Here is a 25357-nt window from a genome sequence, read left to right as displayed (position 1 = left end):
CATTGTTTACATTTTGAGGTCATTGTCCTCACTTGTTGCACAGTTGTTTATTGTATAATATTCTAATATGAAGTCTTGAGCCGGGCGGTGGTGGCACACGCCTTTAATTCCAGCACTCGGGAGGCAGAGGCAGGTGGAACTCTGGGAGTTCGAGGCCAGCCTGGTCTACAAGAGCTAGTTCCAGGACAGGCACCAAAGCTACGGAGAAACCCTGTCTCGAAAAACCAACAACAACAACAACAACAACAACAATAATAATAATAATATGAAGTTTAAGTTATATAGGTATTAAGACTTATAGATCAATAGTAGTCTATGTTTGTCATACTTATAGTTAGACTAATCAGGTTCTTTAGATACATAGAGATTATATTCTGCATGGATAGGTAATCCTCACCCACTTCAAAGAGCTGTAGAATATGGCATTTAAATAACATAGGGTTTTGTTGAAGTGAGACACAATTGCTCCTGGCAGCATTCTGAGAGAATGTTGAGCACTAAAGAAAACCCACTTGGAGCTTGTTTTCTTCTTGGCAAAACTGGCTTTTGGGCAAAGAAATGCCCATGCCCCAACCACTGACAAGGTACATGGTATCCGGAAATGGATAAGTAGAACTGTCAAATCTTGCCAAGACAGGGTAAGACGGTTTTGAAAAATGTCCTGCCTCTGAAAATGGTCTGTCGGTTATTCTAGGCCTTAGCTAAAGTTGGTTGCTTCAATGTTGCAAATGAGACTTTGGGTGATTGCCCAGGTAGCCAGTTGTCTCTGTCATTTGTTCTACATTTTGGAAGTTGCTTGATTGCCCTTCCTGCTTACTCAAGTAATATTATTTCCTGTCTCAGATCTTCAATGGGGTTGAAGACTAGATAGTTGTTACTTTCCTCTCATGACTTGGCCAAGTTTTTTATTATACAAGACATAAACTAGTTAGGATAGGATAATTACTGAATATATTTGTTATCATTGTAAATAATTTTGTATTAGGCTTAGAACTCTCTTATTTAAACAAAAGGGGGAGGTGCTTTAGGAAGTCTTACAGCCAGTGGTTGGTTACCCGTCCACTGGGGGCGTGGTCTCTTATACTATTTATGCCGATGTAAAGCGTGCATCTGGTCTCTTTTCTTGCTGTGTTATTCGGTTTCTGATCTCCATTCCAGCAGAGGTTTCTGATTTGTGAGTCTACCCCTAAATAAATGTCTATTTCTCAATTCTGAACTAGCGTGGGATTTCTTTTAAGTGTCCTTCCATACCAAGCCATCTCTCCAGCTCATAAAACAAAATTTTAGGTTAAAATTAGAAAGTTCCCCTACTTCTGGGATTTACAGTAGCTGTCTTCTTTGTTTCTCTTAAGTTTCCACCCATAATCTTATAATAAATCCCCCTTCTAAACTCAAAAAAGGGAGAAACTTGCTGCCGAGTGACAAGATACATAATTAAAAATTTGCATTTAGGTGGTAAATATATTACAAACACATGTATCATTTCACCTCATTCCTTTGAGGCTGGGTCTCTCACTGAATTTGGAGCCAGGCTGCCATCAAGCAAGCATTGGTGATTCTACTGTTTCTGCTTCTTGCAGCACTGAGGTCACAGGTGCTTGTTCATTTGCACCTGGATTTTCGTTTTTTATGTTCATTACATTCTTATTTGTTTTGTGGGGGAGGGATTACATGCATGCTACTGTAGTTGGAGGACAATTTTTAAAAATTAATTCCTTACATCATGTTGGTCCCAGGGATCCAGCTCAGGTCATTAGGCTCTGTAGCCGACACCTTCATCTGCTAAGCCATCTCTCTGGTCCCACATTTAGTATTCTCTTATGTGTACTAGAATCTTAACCCAGATTTTCATGCATGGGAAGCAGTGTGATTTTTCTTTCTATTTCCTCAAGGGAAAAGCAGTTGTTTGGTAGCTCCATCTGTTCTTCAGGGGAGCAGATACCTTCCATGTCCAGAATTGCAATTACAGGGTTGATATATAAATGTGTTTGCTTCTTTGTATACTTCTTGTCTTTTCTGGGTAAGTTCATTTTCCAGGGTCATTTGTTATCTTGGCCAGTTATGCAGAAATGGAAGAAATGAAACTCTATGTAGCTCTCAGAGACTTCTGAAACTAAGGAGTCAAAGTGTGTACTGAACCTCTTTTAGGAAGAAGACGCCTCAGCCTTTGCGAGCCTGTTCTGCTCTTGCAGAGGACTGAGCTTGGTTTCCAGCATGATTTTGGGCCACCACCCTCTTCTGACCTCTATGGGCACCTGCAGTCTTGTGCAAATATCCACAGACAGATGCACATGCAACACAGTTTAAAATGGGCCCTAAAAAAACTTCTTAAGTAGCACCCGGGTGTGGTGATGGACACCTTTTATCCCAACATCAGAAGGCAGAAACAAGTGAATCTCTTCTGAGTTCAAGGCCAGCCTGGTCTTCATACTGAGTTCTAGGCCAACCAAGACTGCACAGTAAGATCCTGTCTCAAAAATAAAAAAAATTCAAGAAGCAACATATCTGGCCTAGAACCTCCAACAGACATGCACTTTAAAATTCCTTGAGATATGGACAGGCCATCTTAAGTTATTCCATCATGTTTTCAATATGGGTTATTGATGTGGATTCAACTCTTTATTTTTATTTATTTATTAGTTTTTCAAGACAGGGTTTCTTTGTGTAGCCCTGTCTGTCCTGGAACTTGCTCTGTAAACCAGGCTGACCTGAAACTCACAGAGACCCACATACCTCTGCCTCTCAAATGCTGGGTTAATCCCACCACCACCCAGCTTCAGTGCTTTTTTTTTTTAAATTTTCAAATACTTATTTACTTTTATGTTAAATGCAGGTGCTCACGGAGGTCTGAAAGGGTGTCCGATTCATTTGAGTTATAGTTATAGGTGGTTGTGAGCTGTCCACCCCATCCTAGAAACTGAACCATACTTCTCTGCAAGAGGAGTACATGCTCTTAACCACTGAACTATCTCTCCAGCACCTGTGTGACTGATTGAATAAGAATGGCCCCCACAGGCTCAAATGTTTTAATATTTTTTAAGGTTTATTCATTTATTATGTATACAGTGTTCTGCATGCATGCACACCTGCACACCAGAAGAGGGCACCAGATCTCATTATAGATGGTTGTGAGCCATCATGTGGTTGCTGGGAATTGAACTGAGGACCTATGGAAAAGCACTCAGTACTCTTAACCTCTGAACCATCTCTCCAGCCCCATGTTTAAATATTTGATCCTCAGTTGATGGAACTATTTGGGATGAATTAGGAGAGATGACCTTGTTGGAGGATGTGTGTCACTAGTTGGGGGGGAGGTGCTTTGAGGTTTCAAAAAACTTACAAGATATCCTGTATTCTCTCTCTGCCTCCTGCTTGTGGATATAAGTTCTTAGCTATTCCTAATATCATGTTTATGCCATCATCATGGACTCTAATTCTGAAAGCATTGACTCAATTAAATTATGTTGTAAGTTGTCTCTGTCAGCAATAGAAAAGTAACCCTATTTTAATATTTTGTTTTTCTGTTTGTTTTTTGCATGTTCATGTGTAGGTTCAAAACATGTGTTCACAAATGCGTGTGTCCTCATATGTGTGGAAATTATAGGACAAACTCAGTTTTCAGAGTTATAATACTGTTTTTGAGACATCCCCATACACATGACATAGATCTTGTTAATCAAGGAGACAGGACACCCCATACCAAGTAGAGGAATATGGTTACCCTGAAATTCCCCCAACAGATGTCTCATTCTCAGACAGCTCAGACATGATTGCTTGTCTTATCATCTACGACAGAGAGCATGCAACTTCCACTCCAGCAGGGAGGCATATGATTCTCCACCAGAAGGGAGAGGTAGCCATACTGGGAGTCCCCCTGCAGATGCTTTCCCATCACACAAATCAGCCTCATGCGCAAATCTCAGGACCCACTGCAGATACTATGCACTCATTCCTCCTCACCTTGGGTTCTGTCAGTCCCCGTTTGTGCATGCACCCATGTTCTGTGGCACAGAGGTTTGAACAAACATCAACTAACCAAGAGAGGGGACAGATGACAGATGAATGTAAACACTGAGGTTCAACTTGGTGAATCAATGAGTTTATCAGAGTTATTCACAGAAGGATGGCTTAGTGATTGCTTAAAAGGGCAAGATAGGTAGGTGCAACATTGAAAGCCTACTCCGAAATGGGTGAGGAATCCAAGCTGCAAACCTGGAGCTCTCTGAATGACCTGCAAGCAACTTGACAGCTTATACAACCTTGGGGAGGAATGAGCCTTGCGCACTTGCTAACTTTCAGGAACTTTCTCAGCCTTTGAATTGTTATTTCCTGACTCTTATTGGGCCTCTCTTTAAAGTCAGTCATTGAGGTGGCTCAGCAAGCAAGGGCATTTGCTGCAAAACCCAAGGACTGAGGAGGTTGGGTAGGGAAGAGGAGAGAACAAGCTTTCCTCCAGCTGTTCAGTTCTGTTATTTCAGCTGAGAGGGAAGTGCTATGCAGCAGCAGGCTACGCGGTCAGGGTTTCCTCTTTTTTTACAGCAATGGGGATCAGACCCAGGGTTTCAAGAAAGCTAGGCAATCACTCTAACACTGAGCTAGCCAACATTTTATTACTTTTTGAAGTAGAAAAAGTCCCAGAATGACTTGGAATTTGTCGTTTTTCTACTTCAGCTTTGATCGTACAAGGGCTGACAAGCCTGCTCTACAAAGCAAAGCAATATTGAAAAAGACAAGGATAATCTGTTGTAAAGCAGGCAGAAACAAACATGTCCTTTGTTTTCCTTTTAAGACAGGGTCTCATAATGTAATCCTGGCTAATTTGGAACTCACTATGTAGACAAAGCTGTTTTTAGACTCACAGATATCCTACTTCTGTCTCCTGGGTGATGGAACTAAAAGCCTTTGCCACCATGCTCTGCTCAAATATATGAATTTTATTAGTTTATTAAATATTATGATCTGATTACAAAATCTTATTGCATTTATTTCTCATTTTTGTTGGGGTTTGTTTGGCTGATTGGTTGTTTCCTTGCTTTGTTTCGAGACAGGGTTTCTCTGCGTGGCTCTGGCTGTCCTGGAACTTGTTCTGTAGACTAGGCTAGGCTTGAACTCTTAGAGATCTGCCTGTTTGTGCCTCCCAAATGCTGGGGTTAAATGTGTGTACCCACCACCACCCACCAATAAAGTCTTATATTAGTATTCCGTAAGAATACCCCACAAGAGGGATGGGTTGGGGGGAAAAGGGAGAGGGGGAGAGAGAAGGGAAAGACTGAGGAGAGCTTGGGGAGTGGGAGGGTTGAAATGGAGGAAGGGCGGATATAGGAGCAGGGAAGAAGATATCGTAATTAAGGGAGCCATTTTAGGGTTGGCAAGAGACTTGGCTCTAGAGGGGATCCCAGGTGTCCAAGGGGATGTCCCCAGCTAGGGCCTTGGGCAGCAGAGGAGAGGATGCCTGAACTGGCCTTCTCCCATAGCCACACTAATGAGTATCTTGAGAATCACCATAGAACCTTCGTCCGGAGATGTATGGAGATGGAGACAGAGACCCACATCAGAGCACTGGACTGAGCTCCCAAGGTCCAGTTGAAGAGCAGAAGGAGGGAGAAGATGAGCAAGGAAGTTGCACGAGAGGTTGGTCCACCCACTGAGACAGTGTGCCTGATCTAATGGGAGCTCACCAAATCCAACTGGACTGGGACTGAACGAGCATGGGATCAAACCGGACTCTCTGAATGTGGCTGACAATGGGGGCTGACTGAGAAGCCATTGATAAAGGAACTGGGACTCGTTTCTACTGCATGTACTGGCTTTTTGGGGTCCTATTCTATTTGGATGCATACCTTCCTAGGCCTGGATGGAGGGGGGAAGGCCTTGGACTTCCCACAGGACAGGGTACCCTGCCCTCTCTTAAGACTATAGGGGGAGGGAGGAAGGTGAGTGGGGAAACGGGAGGGGAATGGGAGGAGGGGAGGATGTGGAAATTTTTGAATGGAAAAAAATTAGTCAATAGCAAAAAAAATATACAAAAATATAATATACAAAATTTAATTATGCAAGAAAGAACTGAAAAAGGTCACAGAACTCTTTATATAGCGGCCCACAGCTGTAATCTCAGCATAGGAAAGTCGAGGCAAGAGGACTAAGATTTCAAGGCTAGTTTCCACTACAAAGTAAGTTTGAGGCAAGTTTGGGCTCCATGAGACCTTGTTTCAAAAACAAAACACAAACAATGACTGAAAGTTCAAATAAAATGCTATAACCAGTGACATGATTCAGGGTGTAAAGGCACTTACCATCAGTCTTGATGACCCATCTAGTCAGTGGAAGGAGAGCCAATTTCAGTGAGCTATTCTTTGACTTCCACATGTGTGACACACAAATAAGATACAATATATTTTCAAATATTTTCTCACACATACTAATTATTACATAATTAACAATATTTGAAAATCCTATTATGGATGCTAGGGAAGGGCTCAGTGGTTAAGAATGCTTGCTGTTGCCAGGTGGTGCATTCAGGGGGTAGAAACAGGTGGATCTCTGTGAATTCAAAGCTAGCCCGGTCTACAGAGAGCATTCTAGAACAGACTGCAAAGCTACAGAAAAACCCTGTCTCGAAAGACAAAGAAACAAACAAAAAGAATGCTTGTTGCTCTTTCAGAAGTTCAATTTCCAATACCCAAGTGTGGCAAGTAACAACTAACTGTAATGCCAATTCCAGGGTTTAGACACCCTGTTGGGGCTCCTGTGAGAGCTGTACACAGGTGGTTTACATGCACACGGACAGATACATACTTAAATTTTTTTCTAAATCTTCAAAAATCTTATTATGGTTGTGTTCAAATAATAGCATTTGTACAGAATATGCATTTGTATGCATTTCATACAAATATCAAAATTTCCATTTATGTTAACATGGCATTTTGTGTAATTATTACAGTATGGCTTGCATAGAGAAGCCGCTCATACCTCTACCTTTCAAAAGCCCCGCCCCCAAAAGCCCTTATCTTTGGATTGGATTTTCTCCGCGCCACGTGATCGACACGGCCCCGAACAGATGGTGAGAAGAGTCCGGCTCTTCCGTTTCAGGTTGTCTCGGTGCCGTCAAGCCTTCCCTGCCTGCCTAGTCCTTTCCGGTGTTCGTCTGGCGTGGCAGCCCTTGACAAGCTGATTTGGATCTTTGGTTCCGTCTTTGTCATGGCAACGCCCTTACTCTCCTTCCAGCCACAGTCTGTCATGGCAGCGTCCTGAGCAGACACTTCCTGGCCCGTCTAGCGCTTTCCATGGGCGCTTCCTATTCCTAAAGCCATTCATGGTGGCGCTCAGGCCTCACCGGAAGTAATTACCGGAAGTGAGCCGGTGCTTCTGCCGGAAGCCAGCACAGCGTTGGGAAAGATGGCGGCGGTGGGTAACGCGGTTCCTTGCGGGGCCCGGCCTGGCTGGGCCCGGGGCAACGGTCCTCCGCATCCTGGGCCGCGAGGGCGGCCGGTGCTGGCCGCAGGGCCAGCGCTCATAGCGAGTGGCGACGAGCTGGTGGCCGCCGTGTGGCCATACCGGCGGCTGGCTCTTCTGCGGCGCTTCACCGTGCTGCCGTTCGCCGGGCTGCTGTACCCAGCCTGGCTGGGCGCCGCCGTCAGCGGTTGCTGGGACTGGGGCAGCAGCTGGACCCAGATCCCCGAGGCCGCTCTGCTAGCGCTCGCCACCATCTGCCTCGCGCACGCACTCACTGTCCTGTCAGGGCATTGGTCTGTGCACGCACACTGCGCGCTCACCTGCACCCCGGTAAGTGCGCGCGCACGACCCCGACCAGGACCAGGCACAGTGGGGCCTAGCAGGGGTTCCGGGCTGCAGCGGGCTTGCGTATCCCCAGTCACGGCTGCAGCTTTCCAATTGCAAGGCCCGAGTCTCCGGAGGCGCCCTCTGCCCCGCGTCTTAGGCCTAATTCTGACCCCGCCGTACTGGCCATGCGACTGTTTGTGTGGTCATGGTGATTCACAAGAAACACATCTAACAGACTTAGCGTAGAACCCATATGTTACTGTTTGTGAATTTTTATCTTAACTTCCATATGGCATGTTGTTCTACTTTCCTTCTCCATAGTCTCCTACCTTGGTTTTTCTTTTCTTTCTCTGTTTGTATAGGACAGGGTCTCACTATGCTGCCCTGGCTCATCTGGTACTCAAAGATATCTGCCTACCTCAGTTTCCAGCATGCTGGCATTAAAAGCCTGTGCCACCATTTCTGGCTCCTACTTTGTTTTTCTGAAGTATGAGGCTAGACCTGTAGGGTGATTCCCCTAATCTGTTTGTATTCAGCCTCTGTTCCTTGCTAGACCCAAAGGAGCATGTAGTTCATCCTGGTGCCTAAGAGGAGCAGAAGCGACTTTTAAATGAACAGTTTAGTCTCTCAATGGTGTCTGTCTATAGCGTAAGGGCGGTTAATAAGTTACAGGCTAGTCAGAGTTTGCAGCAAGGCTGTGCAGTGCCCCAAGCTCAGAATTCTAAATGCAGCGCTGCAGTGACCCCAAGGTGCTCTGGGTTGGCAGGTAACACCAGTGACCACACTACAGATCCCACTAAATTTGAAGCCTGGGGCAAGGATATCTGCTCAAGCCAGCTTCTTTTTTTTCTAATACCAGCTCTGAGTTGATCCTCAGGAAAGGAGGAAGTGTCAAGGACTGCAGGGAAAACCAGAATATCCTGTACAAACCCTTTCTGACTCTCAGTCCCAAGAGAGTGCATCCCGTTGTCTCCTTATTTACATTTGTCCTGCAGAGGGTTTGGCACTGAGGGTTAGTAGTCGAGTTGTGTGTGGGGGCGGTAGGTATGGAACCCTCAATCCCTAGCAATCTAATTACCTTTCGGTAGCTAAACATTTGTAGAGGAGAACTTCCTCTCCTAGGATGGAGAAGTGAGTGGGAGCAGCTAAGCAGCCTTGGGGTGAGGAGGGAGATAAGGGTTTGCTTCTCCTTAGGTTTCAGTTTCACTCTGTAAGGTGACTGAGGGAGGCTGAGATAACCTGTAAGTGCCTATCTGCCTCAGTGCCAGCTCCCTACATAGCACCTTGTTCTTCTTTGGTGTCATTTTAGCTCATCATTTTGTCTTTGTTTCTGTTTTCTCTGTGGTTCCAGGGCCATTCAGGCCCTTGGGAGTAGCATTTCTTCAGGGTCACCACTGGGTGCCCCCCAGTCCCCAGTCATTTCTAGGTGTAGCAGTACAGCTTATGGCAGAGTGTTTCTTGTGTCGGGAAAGTAGAGGGAGAAAAACATTGGAGAAGAAGGTGGACTCATTTGTTACTGCCGAAGACAGATAACACGAAGTCGAATCCCAGGGAACTTTAGATGGGGCCACCTGGGGAGGGCTCCAGAGTAGGTGACATTTAAGCAAAGGGAGCTAGCTGTCTCAGTGTGTGTGTGCTTCCCGCAAGGAAAGTGGTGTGGAGGAAGGAGGCATGCCCAACCTCTCGGCATCCTGCACATAATTCCCTCTAGGGAAACTCACAGTTAAGTTAACAAAAAAAAAAAAAAAAAAAATCTCGTGTTGTTTTAGGTATACTTATGGTTTTATTTCACATTCATAGCTGTCTTTGGCTGCATGTGCCCACAGGCTATAGGAGGGATATGCTTGGATACCAAGATTCTTAGCCTGACTGTGCAGAGTACTAGGGAGCAGTAAGCCAGCCAGAGAGAACCAGTGTGGTGGCAAGTGTGCTGTGGCAAGTCTTGAGTCATGTGAGTGAAGAGCAAACTAAGTGTTCCATATGGCTCTGAGTTCATGCTCAGAGCCCTAGGTGATGAGTATGCTTGTGACCTCAGCTTTCTAATATAGGACCAGTGATCAAGTAGGGTATGGCCAAGGCAGCACTAGAGCCTAGGTACAGAGTCATAACATTCTGTGGAGCCACTGTCCCACACTCCTCTGCCCTGTGAGGGCATGCACTTTGGGTTAAGAAGGGATCAGTAACAATCTTTGGCTTTTGACAGGAGTATGACCCCAGCAGAGCAACCTTTGTGAAGGTGGTGCCAACCCCCAACAATGGCTCCACTGAGCTGGTGGCTCTGCACCGTGACAAGGTAGGTAGGGATGCCCTGCAGAGTAACTGGAATAGGCATTTGTGTAGTGTTCCTAAGCACTGATGTCCACACCCCACCTCCAGGACGAAGATGGGCTGGAGGTGCTGTCATTTGAATTCCAGAAGATCAAATATTCCTATGATGGCCTGGAGAAAAAGCAGTTTCTCCCAGTGGCCTTCCCAGTGGGGAACACCTTCTCCTACTATCAGAGCAACAGAGGCTTCCAGGAAGACTCGGAGATCCGAGCTGCGGAGAAGAAGTTTGGGAGCAACAAGTGAGTCTGCAACTTCCCCATGGACCCCTGTGCCCTGCTCTGCTCCTGCTTCAGGAGCCCTGGCAGTAAGGCAGAGGCTCTGCTTTTAAATCAAAACTGCTAGGTGACCCGCTCTGCTCTAGTTTCCTCCAAACTTGTCTGCCATTAGGGCCTTAGAGGACCAGGAGCCTCTGCTTTGTGGTTGTGAGACCTTGGTTAGAGGGTTGTCCTGTCTTGAGTGACCATTCTAACCATTTCTGAGTGTCTGTTTTGTGACTCTTGTTATCCCCCTCTTGGTGTGTGTGGTAGTGGGTGGGTGTGCATGTACATGCAAGTATGTGAGGATGGAGGCCAGCTTTAGTTATCCCAGGAACCGTCCACCTTGTCTCTCTGAATTGGAGCTCACTAAATAGCAACATCAGCAGTTCTCCTGTCTCTGCCTCCCTAGTGCTGTGATTATAAGATCATGCTGCTACACTTGGTTTTTTACACAGAGTCTGGAACTTGAACTTAGGTCCTCATGTTTATAAGGCAAGCGCTTTATCAAATAAGTTGTGTCCTTGGCCTGCCCTCCCTGACAAACATGGAATTAGAATTTATTTATTTTTCCCTTATCAGGCTTTCTCCTTGTAGCCCTGGCTATCCTGAAACTCAGTCTGTAGACCAGGCTGGCCTAGGCCTCCCAGAGATCCACCTGCCTCTGCCTCCCGTGTACTGGAATTCAAGGTGTATGCACCACTGCCCAGCATGAAATTAGATTCTACCTTGCAATTTCTGTTCAACTATTTATGCTCATATGCATCTCCACACATTAGAACTGGTGATGACACACCTCCGGTGGGGTTGGAGTACAGCTCAGTGGTTGAGTGCTTGCCTAATGAGCTAGACTGGATTCCACCTCCAACCCTGCAAAAAGAAAACCCCCTTGAGCCGGGCGATGGTGGTGCACGCCTTTAATCCCAGCACTCTGGAGGCAGAGGCAGAGGCAGGCAGATCTCTGTGAGTTCGAGACCAGCCTGGTCTACAGAGCTAGTTCCAGGACAGGCTCCAAAGCCACAGAGAAACCCTGTCTTGAAAAAAAAAAAGAAAAGAAAACCCCCTTGATACTGTGTAGGATGATAGATACTCCCTGCAGACTTTCTTCTTTAATCTTTTACTAAAATTTAAGGTGCTGATGAGCATCTAGGGGAGGACAGTGCAAAGCTGGGTACCAAATGCCATCATTTTGCATCACAGCCCCCATGGTGTCCACCCTGACAAAGTGCTTAACAGGAAACCTGTAGAGATCTTAGGATTTTCCTCCTGTGGTGCTGTTCATGGAACCTGGTGCCTAGCATGTGCTAGACAGGAGCTGTCCATTGAGCTGTCATTCCCCTAGCTGTCCACCCCAGCTGTCCACTCTAGCTGTCCATTCTAGCTGTCCACTCTAGCTGTCCACCCCAGCTGTCCACCCTAGCTGTCCACCCTAGCTGTCCACTCTAGCTGTCCACCCCAGCTGTCCACCCCAGCTGTCCACCCTAGCTGTCCACCCTAGCTATCCACTCTAGCTGTCCACCCTAGCTGTCCACTCTAGCTGTCTCTCCCCTAGCTGTCCATCCTAGCTCTCCACCCTACCTATCTCTCCTCTAGCTGTCCACTGTAGGTGTCCACTCTAGCTGTCCACTCTAGCTACCACACCCTTAGCTGTCCATGAGGTTCTTTCACAGCTCAGTTGCTTTTTATTTTATTTTATTTTTTAATGATTTATTTAACTTTATTTTATGTACGTTGGTGTGAAGGTGTCAGATCTCGTGGAACTGCGTTTTCAGACAGTTGTGAGCTGCCATGTGGGTGCTGGGAATTGAACCCGGGTTAAGAGCAATCAGTGCTCTTAACCGCTGAGCCATATCTCCAGCCCCTCAGTTGCTTTTTAGGAAATGTAAATATTACCAGTATTACCATATCCAGTACCAAGTTAGAAGAATCATTTGGTGGTCTGTGCGACCCTAGTGTTGTCCACGTTAATGGCCTGGGACATATTTTTATGATGTCACTCTGGGTGTTTTTGTTTTGAATCTGTGGGATTGTTCTGCAGTTTGTACTTCTCAAATCCCACCATGTCTGGGGAAATCTGAGTACCCTTGCATTTTGAGAGCTGAGCAAAGGAAACCCAAGTCAGATTGGGTGACCACATGTTGCTATAGGACACCACAGGAACAAGCAGTTTGAACCCTAGGGCTTATTCAGGAAAATATTACAAAATCTCAAGGCCAGTAAGATGGTACCAAGCCTGACAACCTGAGTCTGATCCCAGGACCCACACGGTGTAAGGAGAGAATTAACTTCTGTAAGTTGTCCTCTGATGCCATACACACACTGTATCACGTGCATGCCACCCCTCCCTCTTTATACAAAAGAGAAGCATAAAATTTTTTTAAAAGACCATGCATTGTGGTATACATCTTTAATCCCAATACTTAGAAGGCAGAAACCATTGGATTTCTATGAGTTCCAGGCCATAGTGGGAACCTATTTCCAAAAAAAGAAGAAACAGATGGGGGTGGAGAATCCCAGTTCCAGGGGTAGAGACTCCAGAGTTCCGTCCCTACCAGCACATAGACTAATGGTGGTGGCACACTCTTGTCATTCTAGCACTCAGAATATGGGGGCAGGGATGTCAGTTCAGACTGCCTCCTTGGCCCTGTAAGGAGCTTGACGGCAGCCTAGGATACATGAGAACCCATCTCAGAAAAAGAACATGCAGTTTCAGTGGAGATGAGGCTCTGTCACCAGGGTTCCCCTGCCCTGCTGCCTGTGTCACTGACCAGATATTCCTACCTTGCTCTGGGGTGGATAGTATTGGGAAGAACCTGTCACAGGGTTCAGCAGAGCAAGGGGCTCAGTGGGTAAGGACAGCACATTGTCAGCCGGTCTGCGCCTGGCTGGTGAGTAAGCAAGGAGTGTGTGAGCACAGCCTCTGCCTTGGGTAGCCTATATCTTTGGAAACCTGCAGAGGTTCCCAGTTAGAGGTGGCAGGGCCAGGGTCTCCCCTGCTTCAGCCTCATCCAGGAATTTGACAAGTATGGTCTCTTGTAGGGCCGAGATGGTGGTACCTGACTTCTCTGAGCTTTTCAAGGAGAGAGCCACAGCCCCTTTCTTCGTGTTTCAGGTAACAACAACTCTGTCCCTTGCACCAATTCCTTCTTTGGGGCTGTTTCAGCCAGAGTGAGCCTGGCTGCCCTTGCGAACCCCAGAGTCTCTCCCTGCCCTCAAGGATTATTGGTGTTTGCCAGGATTTCTGGGTACAGGATAGGTGGGCAAGGCTGACAGGCTGCTGCCTCCCAGGTGTTCTGTGTGGGGCTCTGGTGCCTGGATGAGTACTGGTACTACAGTGTCTTCACTCTGTCCATGCTGGTGGCTTTTGAGGCTTCCCTAGTGCAGCAGCAGATGAGGAACATGGCAGAGATCCGCAAGATGGGCAACAAGCCCCACATGATACAGGTGTGACTGATGGAACAGGTGGGAGGGACAGGTGGATGGTAGCCCTGCTCAGCCCTGGGTGAGCACCATTCATAGTCTGTTGACACACTTCCCCTATTCATACTTCCAGGTCTACCGCAGCCGAAAGTGGAGGCCTGTCGCCAGTGATGAGATTGTTCCTGGGGACATCGTGTCCATTGGTGAGGCAGGATTTCTCTCCCTCCAGACAGAAACCATAGTCTTAGACTGTGGCTGACCCTCCTGCCCGCACGTTGCAGGCCGATCCCCCCAGGAGAACCTGGTACCATGTGATGTGCTGCTGCTGCGGGGCCGCTGCATCGTGGACGAGGCAATGCTCACAGGGGAATCGGTGCCACAAATGAAGGTGATGGGTGGGATCCATAGTTCCCTAACCAGGGCCGGAGAGGCAGGTGGGCTGGGTTCATTTCCATAGATTTGGGTGAGCCAGGTGGAGAGAACCAGAATATCCAGTCAGGATGGGCATAGAGAATCCAGGAAGATTCTCTGTATCTGTGAGGTGGTCTAATGCAGATCACAGGGCACTAACTCTACAAGTCCTGTAGTGAGAAAGTACCAGCCAAGGAGCCCGGATGGCAAGGATTTGCTGATCTAGGTAGGAGTGTCCTCATGGGAGACAGGCAGGTCCCTGGGGGCCGGATGCATACAGAGATATAGCCTACTAATGTCTCAGACCAGAAGGCTGTCATCCAGTTCTGATGTTTCCTTTCTCAGGAGCCGATTGAAGACCTGAGCCCAGACCATGTCCTAGACCTGCAGGCTGATTCCCGGCTACATGTCATCTTTGGGGGCACCAAGGTGGTACAGCACATCCCCCCACAGAAGGCAACCTCTGGCCTGAAGTGTAGGTGCCTCGAGGGTGTCCTGGAGTTCCTGCACCTATTGTAGCATGAAGGATGTTAATGACACATGCCTCTGCTTGTCTCCTCAGCGGTTGACAATGGATGTGTGGCCTATGTCCTGAGGACTGGATTCAACACTTCCCAGGTATGGTCTTTGATCACATCTAGGAGGGCCCAAAGTGTATGATGGATCCTTCCAGAACATTCACTCTTTAAGGCTAATGCAGACCTTACCATCCTAGTGCTGGCCTTGCTTTCCCTGGCCAAACATAACAGTGGGTGTGCCCAAAGATGTATCACGAATAATAAACACCCAGAGACAGATATTGGGGTTCAAGCTGAAGATCAGAAAAGCAAACCAGCCAAGCCAGTAGAGAAGTCATACCTCCGCCAAGGCTGGGCGACTGCAAACTGAGCCCAGACCTCTGACTCCTCCAGTCTTGTGTTCCCCTTTAGTGCTGGGACTAGAGGGGTGCTGGGATTAAAGGCCTGAGCCACCACCGCCTAGATCTGTTTCTGCATTGATCTCACATAGCCCAGGGTGGCCTTGAACTCACAGGGATCCATCTGCACCTGTCTCTCAAATCCTGGGATTTAAGGTGTGTCCTTTAGTGGCTTAGTTTTACCTTCTGATCTTCAGGCAAGTCTTATTTATTAAGATATAAATAAAATATTATTATACAAGGTAGCCTGTCTGTGACCATCCTAGGAGAGGGGTGTTAAGTGAGATGCTCTGGTAAATCCTTCACGATTCTGCCTGGAGGGGCGATGAAAGCCTAGCTTCTTCCTTTGCACTCCACACACACGCAGACTCACACAGCCCATGGCCCTGTGGCTGGCATCTTTAACTCTCGTTGGAAATCTAACTGGGGCTCTAGTCTGCCTGCTTCATGGTCTGACGTGAGCATCGCTGTTTCCTAGAAAGGGAAGCCAGCCTCAGTGCTCTCAGGGAGGGGAGGCCACTGTCCCCCGTAAACCTCCCAGGAAAGACTGTCCCCCCTCATCCCCATCCCTGCAGGGCAAGCTGCTGCGTACAATTCTCTTTGGGGTAAAGAGGGTGACTGCGAACAATCTGGAGACCTTCATCTTCATCCTCTTCCTCCTGGTGTTTGCCATTGCTGCAGCTGCGTATGTGTGGATTGAAGGTAAGGACACTGACAACCCCTGCTCCACACCCCCATCCCTGCCCCAGGCTACCAGGCCCTGTTTCCACAGGAACCAAGGACCCCAGCCGGAACCGCTACAAACTCTTTCTTGAGTGTACCCTGATCCTCACCTCGGTTGTACCCCCTGAACTGCCCATTGAGCTGTCCCTGGCTGTCAACACCTCCCTCATTGCTCTGGCCAAGCTCTGTGAGTACTGTGTGTTTGGTGGGGTGTGGTACAGAACAGGCAGGAGCCTGGAGGGACCCCCTGACTCCAGGTCCCATCCCCCACCCCTAGACATGTACTGCACTGAGCCTTTCCGGATCCCCTTTGCTGGCAAGGTCGAAGTGTGCTGCTTTGACAAGACAGGTACCTTGACCAGTGACAGCCTGGTGGTGCGTGGTGTGGCAGGGCTGAGGTGAGCATAAAGGGACTCCCCCACCCTATCCCACCCCACCCCACCCCACCCCACTCCAACCCACCCCACCTCCAGCAAACAGAGCTAAACTTGACCTGAGCCTCCACTGAAGTCCTGGTTCTGAGGTTCTATTACAGAGGTCCTATGTGGATATCAGTATTAGTGGTGTCAGAGGTAGGGAATTTGATTCGGGCTAAGAAGAGCCAGCATAGACCTGGTGCCTCATTTGTTGGGACCTCAGGAATCATCCTTGAGGCTGGTAGTCTCAGATGGACCACTTCCTCACCAGGGTATCTTTAGTGACCATCACACTGAGTACTGACAACTCAGTCCCTGGGGACACTCACTAGAGATTTCCCTGGCAGAGGTGCAACTCACCCACCCTCCTCTCTCCACATGTGACCAACTGTTCCATTGCAGAGATGGGAAAGAGGTGACCCCAGTGTCAAGCATTCCCATAGAAACACACCGTGCCCTGGCCTCCTGCCACTCGCTCATGCAGCTGGATGATGGCACCCTAGTGGGTGACCCCCTGGAGAAGGCCATGCTGACAGCTGTGGACTGGACGCTGACCAAAGGTGAGGGGCTAGCATCCAAGGCCTAGCATGGGTGGCCTCTTTGTCCTGGGCAGGCTAGCCCATGATGGTGACATTCTTCCAGGCTAGTGCCAGGCTGGCCTCGCATTGGTATCTTTATGGGTCAGTGTCCTGTCTTCCATGGCTGATGTGCCTGCTGTGACCAGCAGGGTTCTGGGAATGCTGGGGTGGGAAAGTTGGAGCAGAGTGTGGGGGGCTTGGCTACCTCTCTGGAGCAAAGCCCCTCAGGACCCGTACTTATTTGTTTCCAGATGAGAAAGTTTTCCCCCGAAGTATTAAAGCTCAGGGGCTGAAAATTCACCAGCGCTTTCATTTTGCCAGTGCCCTAAAGCGAATGTCCGTGCTCGCCTCCTACGAGAAGCTCGGCTCCACTGACCTCTGCTACATCGCGGCTGTGAAGGGGGCCCCTGAAACCCTGCATTCCATGGTGAGCCGGCCCCAACCCTGGGGGAAGGGATAGGCAGGGAACAGGCAGTGACATGTCCCCTGCGTTCTGTGCAGTTTTCCCAGTGCCCAGCTGACTACCACCACATCCACACTGAGATCTCTCGGGAAGGAGCCCGTGTCCTGGCTCTGGGGTACAAGGAGCTAGGGCATCTCACCCACCAGCAGGTGAGGGTCGGCCACACTCACAGCCCCTACACCCTGCCACATCAATGGGAGTGGGTGCAATTTCATGTTGCCTTCTCTGCTCTGGGATGTGCTAGGCACCTTCTTGGGGAAGGCCAGAAGGCATCTCAGATTCCACCATTCTTGTCCCAACCACCTGGTGGTCAGAAGGCCTTAGTGGGTCTGTACCCCTCCCTTATCTTCCCTCCATCTGTCTCTGCCCCTCTTTGCCACCTCTAACAGCCCTTTGACCTACTTCTTGGTCCTGATCTAGTCTGCTTACTGCCTCCAGTCAGACATCCCTCTAGAACATAATGTCAGCCCACAGCCCTGACTATGGAGACCCACTCAAACCAGGACTCAAGCCTCTGTCCTCCTGCATTGTGTTTGTCTTGCTTCTGGGTCTGGAGAGCCCTCTTTCTCCCAAGCCTGGCCCCCTGGTCCTGTCTACCCTGACCCTCTGCCCCATGCCTTCACTCCTATTTTACTGTGTATTCTGGGATTTTTATCACCCGCCTTCCCTGCTACTTTTTGGCTTTCATAATGGTGGTCGCCTTATGCAGTCCCACTTTTGAACTGAGCCACAGAGTGCTCTATGATGTCTTGCAGTCCACAATCATGAGTTATAGACACAGTTGGGTCTAGACCCCATCATCATTAGCTGAACCCCACTTGACACCTTCCTCGCCTCTCCCCTCCTGACTTAGACATTTCTCTTCTTAGGGGACTGGGCCTCTCCTCTCCTGGCACTATCACACACACACATTAGCTCTAGTTGCTGAGGCACTTGTCGTTACCTGCTTTCCTGACTGGGTTCCTCACTCTGGGAGATTTGAAGAGGCTAGTGGGAAGAATAGATGGTGAACGTATCCTGCGTTTGTTCACAGGCCCGGGAGGTCAAGCGGGAGGCACTGGAGTGCAGCCTCAAGTTCGTGGGCTTCATTGTGGTCTCCTGTCCACTCAAGGCTGACTCAAAGGCTGTGATCCGAGAGATCCAGAACGCATCCCACCGGGTATGAGCAAAGTGAGAAGTTGGAGCAGGGGTGGGGCCTGTGTCCAATGAACTGCTACACCCCTGCCATTTGGGTAGCACATCCTGGGTTGTAGGCTGTGCTGTCCCAGAAAGGTTGTGGCCTTTTCTCTCATACTTTTAGGAGGAGCTGTAAAGCCGAGGTAAGAATTCCGCCCAGCAAGTCTTCCCTGCTAAGCCCTGTCCCCTATTCGCTATCCCCTAGGTGGTCATGATCACAGGGGACAACCCACTCACTGCCTGCCACGTGGCTCAGGAGCTGCACTTCATTGATAAGGCCCACACGCTCATCCTGCATCCTCCCTCGGAGAAAGGTGAGGCTGGGTAGTCTAGGACCAGCGCTTTACCGCTATTTACTGCTGATTCCAATTGATGTCCTCTCCACTATGAGGAGGCCTCAGACATTAAGGCCTTTGGATATGAAGGCCAAGAGAGATAGGTACTGCGGCATATGGGTGTGTGGTATAAGGGCATTCATTGGTTCCTGAGCCTGCCTTGTTTGTTTACAACAGGCCTCATACACTACCAGACAGAGGCACTCATTCCTCATCCTTGCCCACCTTGAGCTGGCAGGTCCCCAATACCTGATGAGGGCACCTGTTGGCCAACATTGAGGGTGGTAGATCCTGGATAAAAGTCATGGCGTGTTCTTAGCACATCTGTCTGCCCTGCCCTGCACTGTGAGCAGCTTCTGTGCACACTGAAGGGAGGAGATAAACTGCTAAGCTGGCTCTTGGCATCTTGCTTGTTAGCAAGGAGGCTGGGCCTCAAAAGTAAGTTCACTTAGTTATGTGTGGAGGGTGCGCTCCTGTCAGCCCTGCACTTGAGGCAGGAAGATCGCTGTTAGTTCCAGGAGAGCCTGGGCTACATGGTAGCTTTCAGGCCAGTTTTTTCGTACATATCTTCTGAGACCAGGCTTTAGAACCCTTCCTGAGTAAGCAAGTAAACTCACTTCTTGCTTGGGTTACTTAATGTCACTTAGTGCAGGACCTATATGAGGAGCAGCGGGTAGTTCAATGCAGGATAGCAGAATAGAAGGTGGTAGATATACCCAGCTAGGAAGGCTTCCAGAACCTTCCCACTGCTTTTCAAAGAGCTTAGTCATCACTCTCATCTGTTGGCCCCAGCTCTCCTTCCATTCCAGCCCTGTATGCTATGTTCTTGGACCTGAGGGTTGTGGGCAAGTGATCCTAAAGCGATGATCATAGCTGTTACTTTACCTGCAGGTCAAGCAGGTTGACTAAACCTCCCTCTCACACAGTCTAGGGTGCGAAGTCAGAGCTGGGTGTACTGATGAGCCACCCTCCCCCAGCCTACTCCTAGATCTGAGCTGCAGAAGTAAAAGTGGGTCCTGTGGGGCTTAGCGTGGGAGGGATCCTAGGTACAAGAGGGTTAGAGTTCAGATTGGCAGTGGAGAGATTTGTTAGATGAGGGATCAGTGTCATGTAACTTCCTGAGGGAGAAGGTGGCTTGACTTCTGAGACCAGACCTCCTGTGTTTGCATCTAGCCCCATCATGCTTAGATTCCTCAGTCCTCCTGAGGGTCCTCTGTGTGTTCTTTGTGAAATGCCCAGACCAGGATTAGGTTCTGGGTGAGGCTGTGGTCTTGGCCCTGGAGTACCAACCCTTACCGTAGATGTGACCCACAGGCCGGCCGTGTGAGTGGCGCTCCATTGATAGCAGCATCGTGTTGCCTCTGACCCTGGGTTCCCCCAAGGCACTGGCCATGGAGCACGCACTATGCCTCACAGGCGATGGCTTGGCTCACCTGCAGGCTGTGGACCCTCAGCAGCTACGCCACCTCATCCCTCATGTGCAGGTGTTTGCCCGTGTAGCTCCCAAGCAGAAGGTATGTGTTGGACCCTGGAGTTGGGCACTGGGGACTTTGGGGATGGCTGCAGCCCCATTATTTCATGTCTACCATGCAGGAATTTGTCATCACCAGCCTGAAAGAGCTGGGCTATGTGACCCTCATGTGTGGAGATGGCACCAATGACGTGGGCGCACTGAAGCATGCTGATGTGGGTGAGCTCCAATAGCTGGGAGCTGTGTCTCCATCACTAGAGTAGGGACATCTCACCTGGCCCTGTTGCTCATAGACAGTCAGGGGTATTTGACTCTTAAGATAGGAGCTGGGTGTGGCTCTGTGGTGGTCTTTATATAATGTACAAAATCCTGGACTTTATCCCAAACACTGAAAAAAGAAGTAATTTTAATTAATAACTTCCCTGGGCAGTGCTGCTCATCCAGGCAGAACTCAAGCGAATCGGGGGTTCAAGTTCAAGGCTAGCCTGGTTACATGGAACCCTGTCTTTTAAAAAGAAATCTTGATGGGGCTGTAAGGTCAGGGAAGGGTACATGCACAAGGAACAGAGGGTAGAAGCAAAGAGGTAGTTGGGGGCATTGTGTGAATCCCACAACCAGGCATGATTGCCACAGGCCATTGACAAGACAAGTGTGACAACCCTGGACTGCCAAGGTTGAGCTTTGGTCTTTCTTCTTTTTCATCTGGCCTGTGTTGTCTGAGTTCTTACCCTCAAAGACTTTTCTCTCAAGTGATAAGTTTCTTTGGAGACCATCAGTTTTCAGTTGCTCATTTTAGGTTCTGATAGGATTTGTATGCTCATTTGAGCCTAGATCTTGCTGTGTTACATGGCTATTTCAGCCTCCAGAGGACTAGGCCTGCACCAACAATGTGGTTCTGACACATCTGAATTGGTGTGTTCTCCATTTGATTTCTTGTGGCTTCTACCTTTTTTGTTGTTGTTTCAAATAACAAATATTCACATTCTCTCTTTACAAACTGAAAGTAATGCTTTTTAAAATATTTGGTTCTGGGCCGGGCAGTGGTGGTGCATGCCTTTAATCCCAGCACTAAGACAGGCGGATCTCTGTGAGTTCAAGGCCAACCTGGTCTACAAGAGCTAGTTCCAGGACAGAGTCCAAAGCTACAGAGAAACCCTGTCTTAAAAAAAAAAAAAAAAATGGTTCTGGCTGGGCAGTAGTGGCTCACACATTTAATCCTAGCATTCAGAAGGCAGAGGTAGGTGAATTTCTGAGTTCAAGACCAGCCTGTTCTAAAAATGAGTTCCAGGACAGCCGGGACTACACAGAGAGACCCTGTCAAGAAAAAAAAAAAAGTTCTAAACTGAACTTGGGCACTTGAGCATGGGTAGGCAGGTATTCAACCACTGAGCCACATCCCCACTCTTGCTTTCTCTTTTCATAACCTGTTTTAAAATATGTTGATTAATATTGTGTGGTGTGTTCATGCTGGTGGAGGCACATGCCTGCTACCATGTAGCTATAAAAGTCAGAAGACAGCCTTGTGGAGTTGGTTCTCTTCACATTCACACGAATGCCAGGCACATGTGGGAAGTGCTTTTATCTGCCAAGCCATTCTCCAGTCTCTGAGGGTACCATAGGGCAGTCACGTGAAATGGAGAAGCTTGGAACTGGTGGGATGAGAAGTAGCTCTGCAACTGGACCCTGGTCCCTGCCTTTCCCATCACTCCTTCCCGATACCCTATCAGGTGTAGCACTCCTGGCCAATGCCCCTGAAAGGGTTGTTGAACGGCGACGGCGGCCAAGGGACAGCCCAGTCCTGAGCAACAGTGGCCCCAGAGTCTCTTCCAAGTCAACCAAACAGAGGTCGGCACTCCTGTCCCCTGAGGAGCCACCAACCTCCAACAGGGTGAGTATTCAGGTTGGAAGTGCCCATCACCCTTGCTAGCCAGGGCTGACCCCTGCTGCTCACCCCACAGGACCGCCTGAGCCAGGTGCTGCGGGACCTGGAGGATGAGAGCACCCCCATTGTGAAGCTGGGGGATGCCAGCATTGCAGCACCCTTCACCTCCAAGCTGTCCTCCATCCAATGCAGTGAGTCCTGAGCACCTAGTCTGCCCCTGCTGGAGCCATGCTCACCCAGCACCCTGCCCAATCGTGCCCAGAGCCACACCCAACCCAGCACCCTGCCCACTCATGCCCTGCTTCCCCACAGTCTGCCACGTCATCAAGCAGGGCCGTTGCACATTGGTGACGACGCTGCAGATGTTCAAGATCCTGGCCCTCAATGCTCTCATCCTGGCATATAGCCAAAGTGTCCTCTACCTAGAGGGTGTCAAGTTCAGCGACTTCCAGGCTACTCTGCAGGGGCTGCTGCTGGCCGGCTGCTTCCTCTTCATCTCCCGCTCCAAGGTGGGCCCTGGACCGCCTAGGGCTGGCCACAGTGCATTTCAAGAGCTCTTGGAATTTTCAACCCATGTTACAGGCAGAGACCTAGAGCCCAGAGGCAGGATTGCCCCTTAGGCTGCATAGAACATGCACATAGTGGCAGGCCTGGCTGGCTGCCAGTGATATCACATAGGGTATATTGCTGTCTGTGAGCCTGGGGTTCAGGCAGGTCACAGTCCCCAGGGCAAAGGAAGTGATAAATGGGAGCAAGCAGAGAACTCACAGTGCTGTGAGGGGAAAGTGTGTCACAGGCTTCAGGGACAGCCACAGCGGCCTCCTGAGGAAAGGGCGCTGCCACAACCAGGAGTCTATGCTGGTCACTGATGTGGCAAAATAGAGGTCCCAGTGGCCAGAGGGTGTATGTGTCAACTTCCTGTCAAGGTGAAGAAAGGCTGCACAGGGCAGCTTGAAACAAAAGGTCTGTCATGGCTTAGTCTTCCAGACATTTCAGGCCATATTTAGAGCTACTCACCTAACAGCAGCTAAAAGAGGAAGGCCTGGGATTATCCCCTAGGCTATACTCCCGTCATGCTGACCCCACTGTCTTTCCTCAGTCCAGGCATAGGTCACATAATCACTTTGCAAATCCTCTCGTGTTCCCCGGGTCTTCTGAAGACATTTTAGTTCCCTCCTTAATAGGGTGGGAAGGTAGCAGACTGGACTAGGCATACCCATAGGCACTAGGCTCTGCCTGCCATTTTGGGAGTAGAGAGTAAATCTGTTTCCTAACAGACCTCCATTGCTACCATGGAGTACAGATGATTTTGGGCATAGGCAGCCCCAAGATCAAGATGAAACAAGATGCCTGAGGAGGCAGGAGGTCATCTCACTACCTGTTGAGTGAGTAAGCTGGCTCTGACTGTCAGTCCTGCCCCACAGCCTCTCAAGACTCTATCCCGAGAGCGGCCCCTGCCCAACATCTTCAACCTATACACCATTCTCACAGTGATGCTGCAGTTCTCTGTCCACTTTCTGAGCCTCGTCTATCTGTACCGTGAGGCCCAGGCACGCAGCCCTGAGAAGTAAGTGGTTCCAGGAGGAGAGGAGGGAGGGACAGCTGACCAGGCTCTGGCTCTGTGTCAGGGCAGCAGGAAGCCACAGAGGGGCCTGAGCAGAAGAGGGATACTGACACCCACGTGCCCCTGCAGGCAGGAACAGTTTGTAGACCTATACAAGGAGTTTGAGCCAAGCCTGGTCAACAGCACTGTGTACATCATGGCCATGGCCATGCAGATGGCTACCTTTGCCATCAACTACAAGGTGAGGCCCCACATACCTACCCATTCCCACCTGGCCTGCCCCTCCCTCCTCAGCCCTCCCTAGGCAGCTGTTTTTTCATCACAGGGCCCCCCGTTCATGGAGAGCCTGCCTGAGAACAAGCCCCTTGTGTGGAGCCTGGCAGTGTCACTGCTGGCCATCATTGGCTTGCTCCTTGGCTCCTCACCAGACTTCAACAGCCAGTTTGGCCTCGTGGACATCCCTGTGGAGGTGAGTGAACCTGAGCAGTGGCCACTGGCTCAGCCCAGCCACTGGCCCAGCTCACCTGCCTCCTCCTTGACAGTTCAAGCTGATCATTGGCCAAGTCCTGGCCCTGGACTTCTGCCTGGCACTCCTGGCTGACCGTGTCCTACAGTTCTTTTTGGGGACTCCGAAGCTGAAAGTGCCTTCTTGAGATGATGGTGCTGGTATCCACTGCCTACCCTGGCTGCCGCTGGACAGGAGCACTGCCCCCCGTTGCTCCAGGAGGGAACACTGCTCCCATCTCCACAGTGAGGCAGCCCCGCCTTGACCTTGGAAGACTGAGCTGGGACCCTTGTGTGCAACCACTGGCCAGGCTAGTGGAAGCAGCCCAGGCTAGCACCTTTGGGAAATAAATCAGCGTCTGCAATTTTGTGAAGCCGCCTCCAATTGTCTGTGCCACATGGGGCCTCTGGGAATTGAGGAGCCAGGTGGTCACCAAGGAAGGGCCTGCCATCAGCACAAGCCGAGGGAGGAGAGTGACACCCTCTGTTGGCATTCGGCAAGTTGTAGGCCAAGCCTGGAACTGGTGACCTCAGGTTTTCTAGTGAAGTGCCCATCCTGGATTTGTGGGGCTTTTATAACATGTCAGGCCCTGGGAGAGGCAACAGTGTGCCTTCCTCAGTGCTGTGGCAGATCCCACTCAGGGTCCTTGCCACCATCTCCTATCACAAATGCCACTGCCACTGGCTGGGGCCCTAAACCCCCACTGGATAGTCTTCTTGCTTTCAAAGGAAAACACATGCAGGTATAGGACTCCTGAGCCTAGGTGAGTTCTTGGAGGCCCCAGTGCAAGGTGTTTGTGTCCCTGCCTGCCCCCAAGACCTGACTGCACTGAAAAGGAACCACCTCAAGAGCCTGACCCAACCAAACATTTAATCCCAGCACTCAACTGGCCGAGGCAGGGGGATTCTTGAGACTAACCCGGTTTACACACAGAATTCAGGCCAGCCAGGCCAAATAGTGAGACGTGTCTCTGCCCCCTCGCGACCCCCCTTTCCCTCCCCTCCTCAACAAAAAAAGGGAACCTGACCCATGAAAGCCACAGGGTGCTGGGGACTTCAGGCAGTCTTCATAACATCAGTTCTTCACAGGGGGCACCCTGAATCTAAAAGACTGGACCGGGAGCTCGGTTTAGTCAC

General features: G+C 49.5%; 2 protein-coding genes across 6 annotated transcripts in view; one reads left to right on the top strand and one right to left on the bottom strand.

The window, feature by feature from the left end:
• The window catches only part of LOC126494358 (zinc finger protein 14-like), a 239788-nt gene that overhangs the window by 163475 nt on the left and 50956 nt on the right, over positions 1 to 25357 (bottom strand). The window lies entirely within an intron of this gene.
• Atp13a1 (ATPase 13A1) lies at positions 7068 to 24590 on the top strand. Of its 2 annotated transcripts, XM_050131638.1 has the most exons (26): positions 7070 to 7782; positions 9983 to 10072; positions 10156 to 10346; positions 13401 to 13473; positions 13650 to 13805; positions 13915 to 13984; positions 14063 to 14169; positions 14538 to 14667; positions 14755 to 14810; positions 15684 to 15810; positions 15881 to 16018; positions 16109 to 16229; positions 16650 to 16807; positions 17077 to 17252; positions 17327 to 17437; positions 18322 to 18447; positions 18670 to 18778; positions 20114 to 20313; positions 20393 to 20489; positions 21998 to 22158; positions 22229 to 22343; positions 22465 to 22661; positions 23577 to 23719; positions 23846 to 23957; positions 24042 to 24185; positions 24259 to 24590. In XM_050131638.1, exons 1-26 carry the CDS (start codon positions 7396 to 7398, stop codon positions 24367 to 24369), a joined length of 3606 nt encoding a protein of 1201 aa, XP_049987595.1. In that variant the 5' UTR covers positions 7070 to 7395; the 3' UTR covers positions 24370 to 24590. The 2 variants fall into 2 exon arrangements, with proteins under 2 accessions (XP_049987596.1, XP_049987595.1); XM_050131639.1 differs by lacking the exon at positions 17327 to 17437 and having other exon boundaries at positions 7068 to 7782.

Source organism: Alexandromys fortis, unplaced genomic scaffold (genome assembly GCF_014885135.2).
Source record: "Alexandromys fortis isolate MF-2015 unplaced genomic scaffold, M_Fortis_MF-2015_v1.1 scaffold_376, whole genome shotgun sequence".
NCBI classification, from domain to species: domain Eukaryota; kingdom Metazoa; phylum Chordata; class Mammalia; order Rodentia; family Cricetidae; genus Alexandromys; species Alexandromys fortis.
The sequence above is the reverse complement of the archived record's forward strand: the minus strand, read 5'-3'. Positions and strand labels throughout refer to the sequence as shown.

Bases quoted from the DNA above. Each gene is read 5' to 3' on its own strand.
- Atp13a1 (XM_050131638.1), top strand. From the start codon at position 7,396: ATGGCGGCGGTGGGTAACGCGGTTCCTTGCGGGGCCCGGCCTGGCTGG. The intron at 10,073-10,155 runs GTAGGTAGGGAT...CCCCACCTCCAG, and splicing joins TGGCTCTGCACCGTGACAAG to GACGAAGATGGGCTGGAGGT. The intron at 17,438-18,321 runs GTGAGGGTCGGC...GTTTGTTCACAG, and splicing joins GGCATCTCACCCACCAGCAG to GCCCGGGAGGTCAAGCGGGA.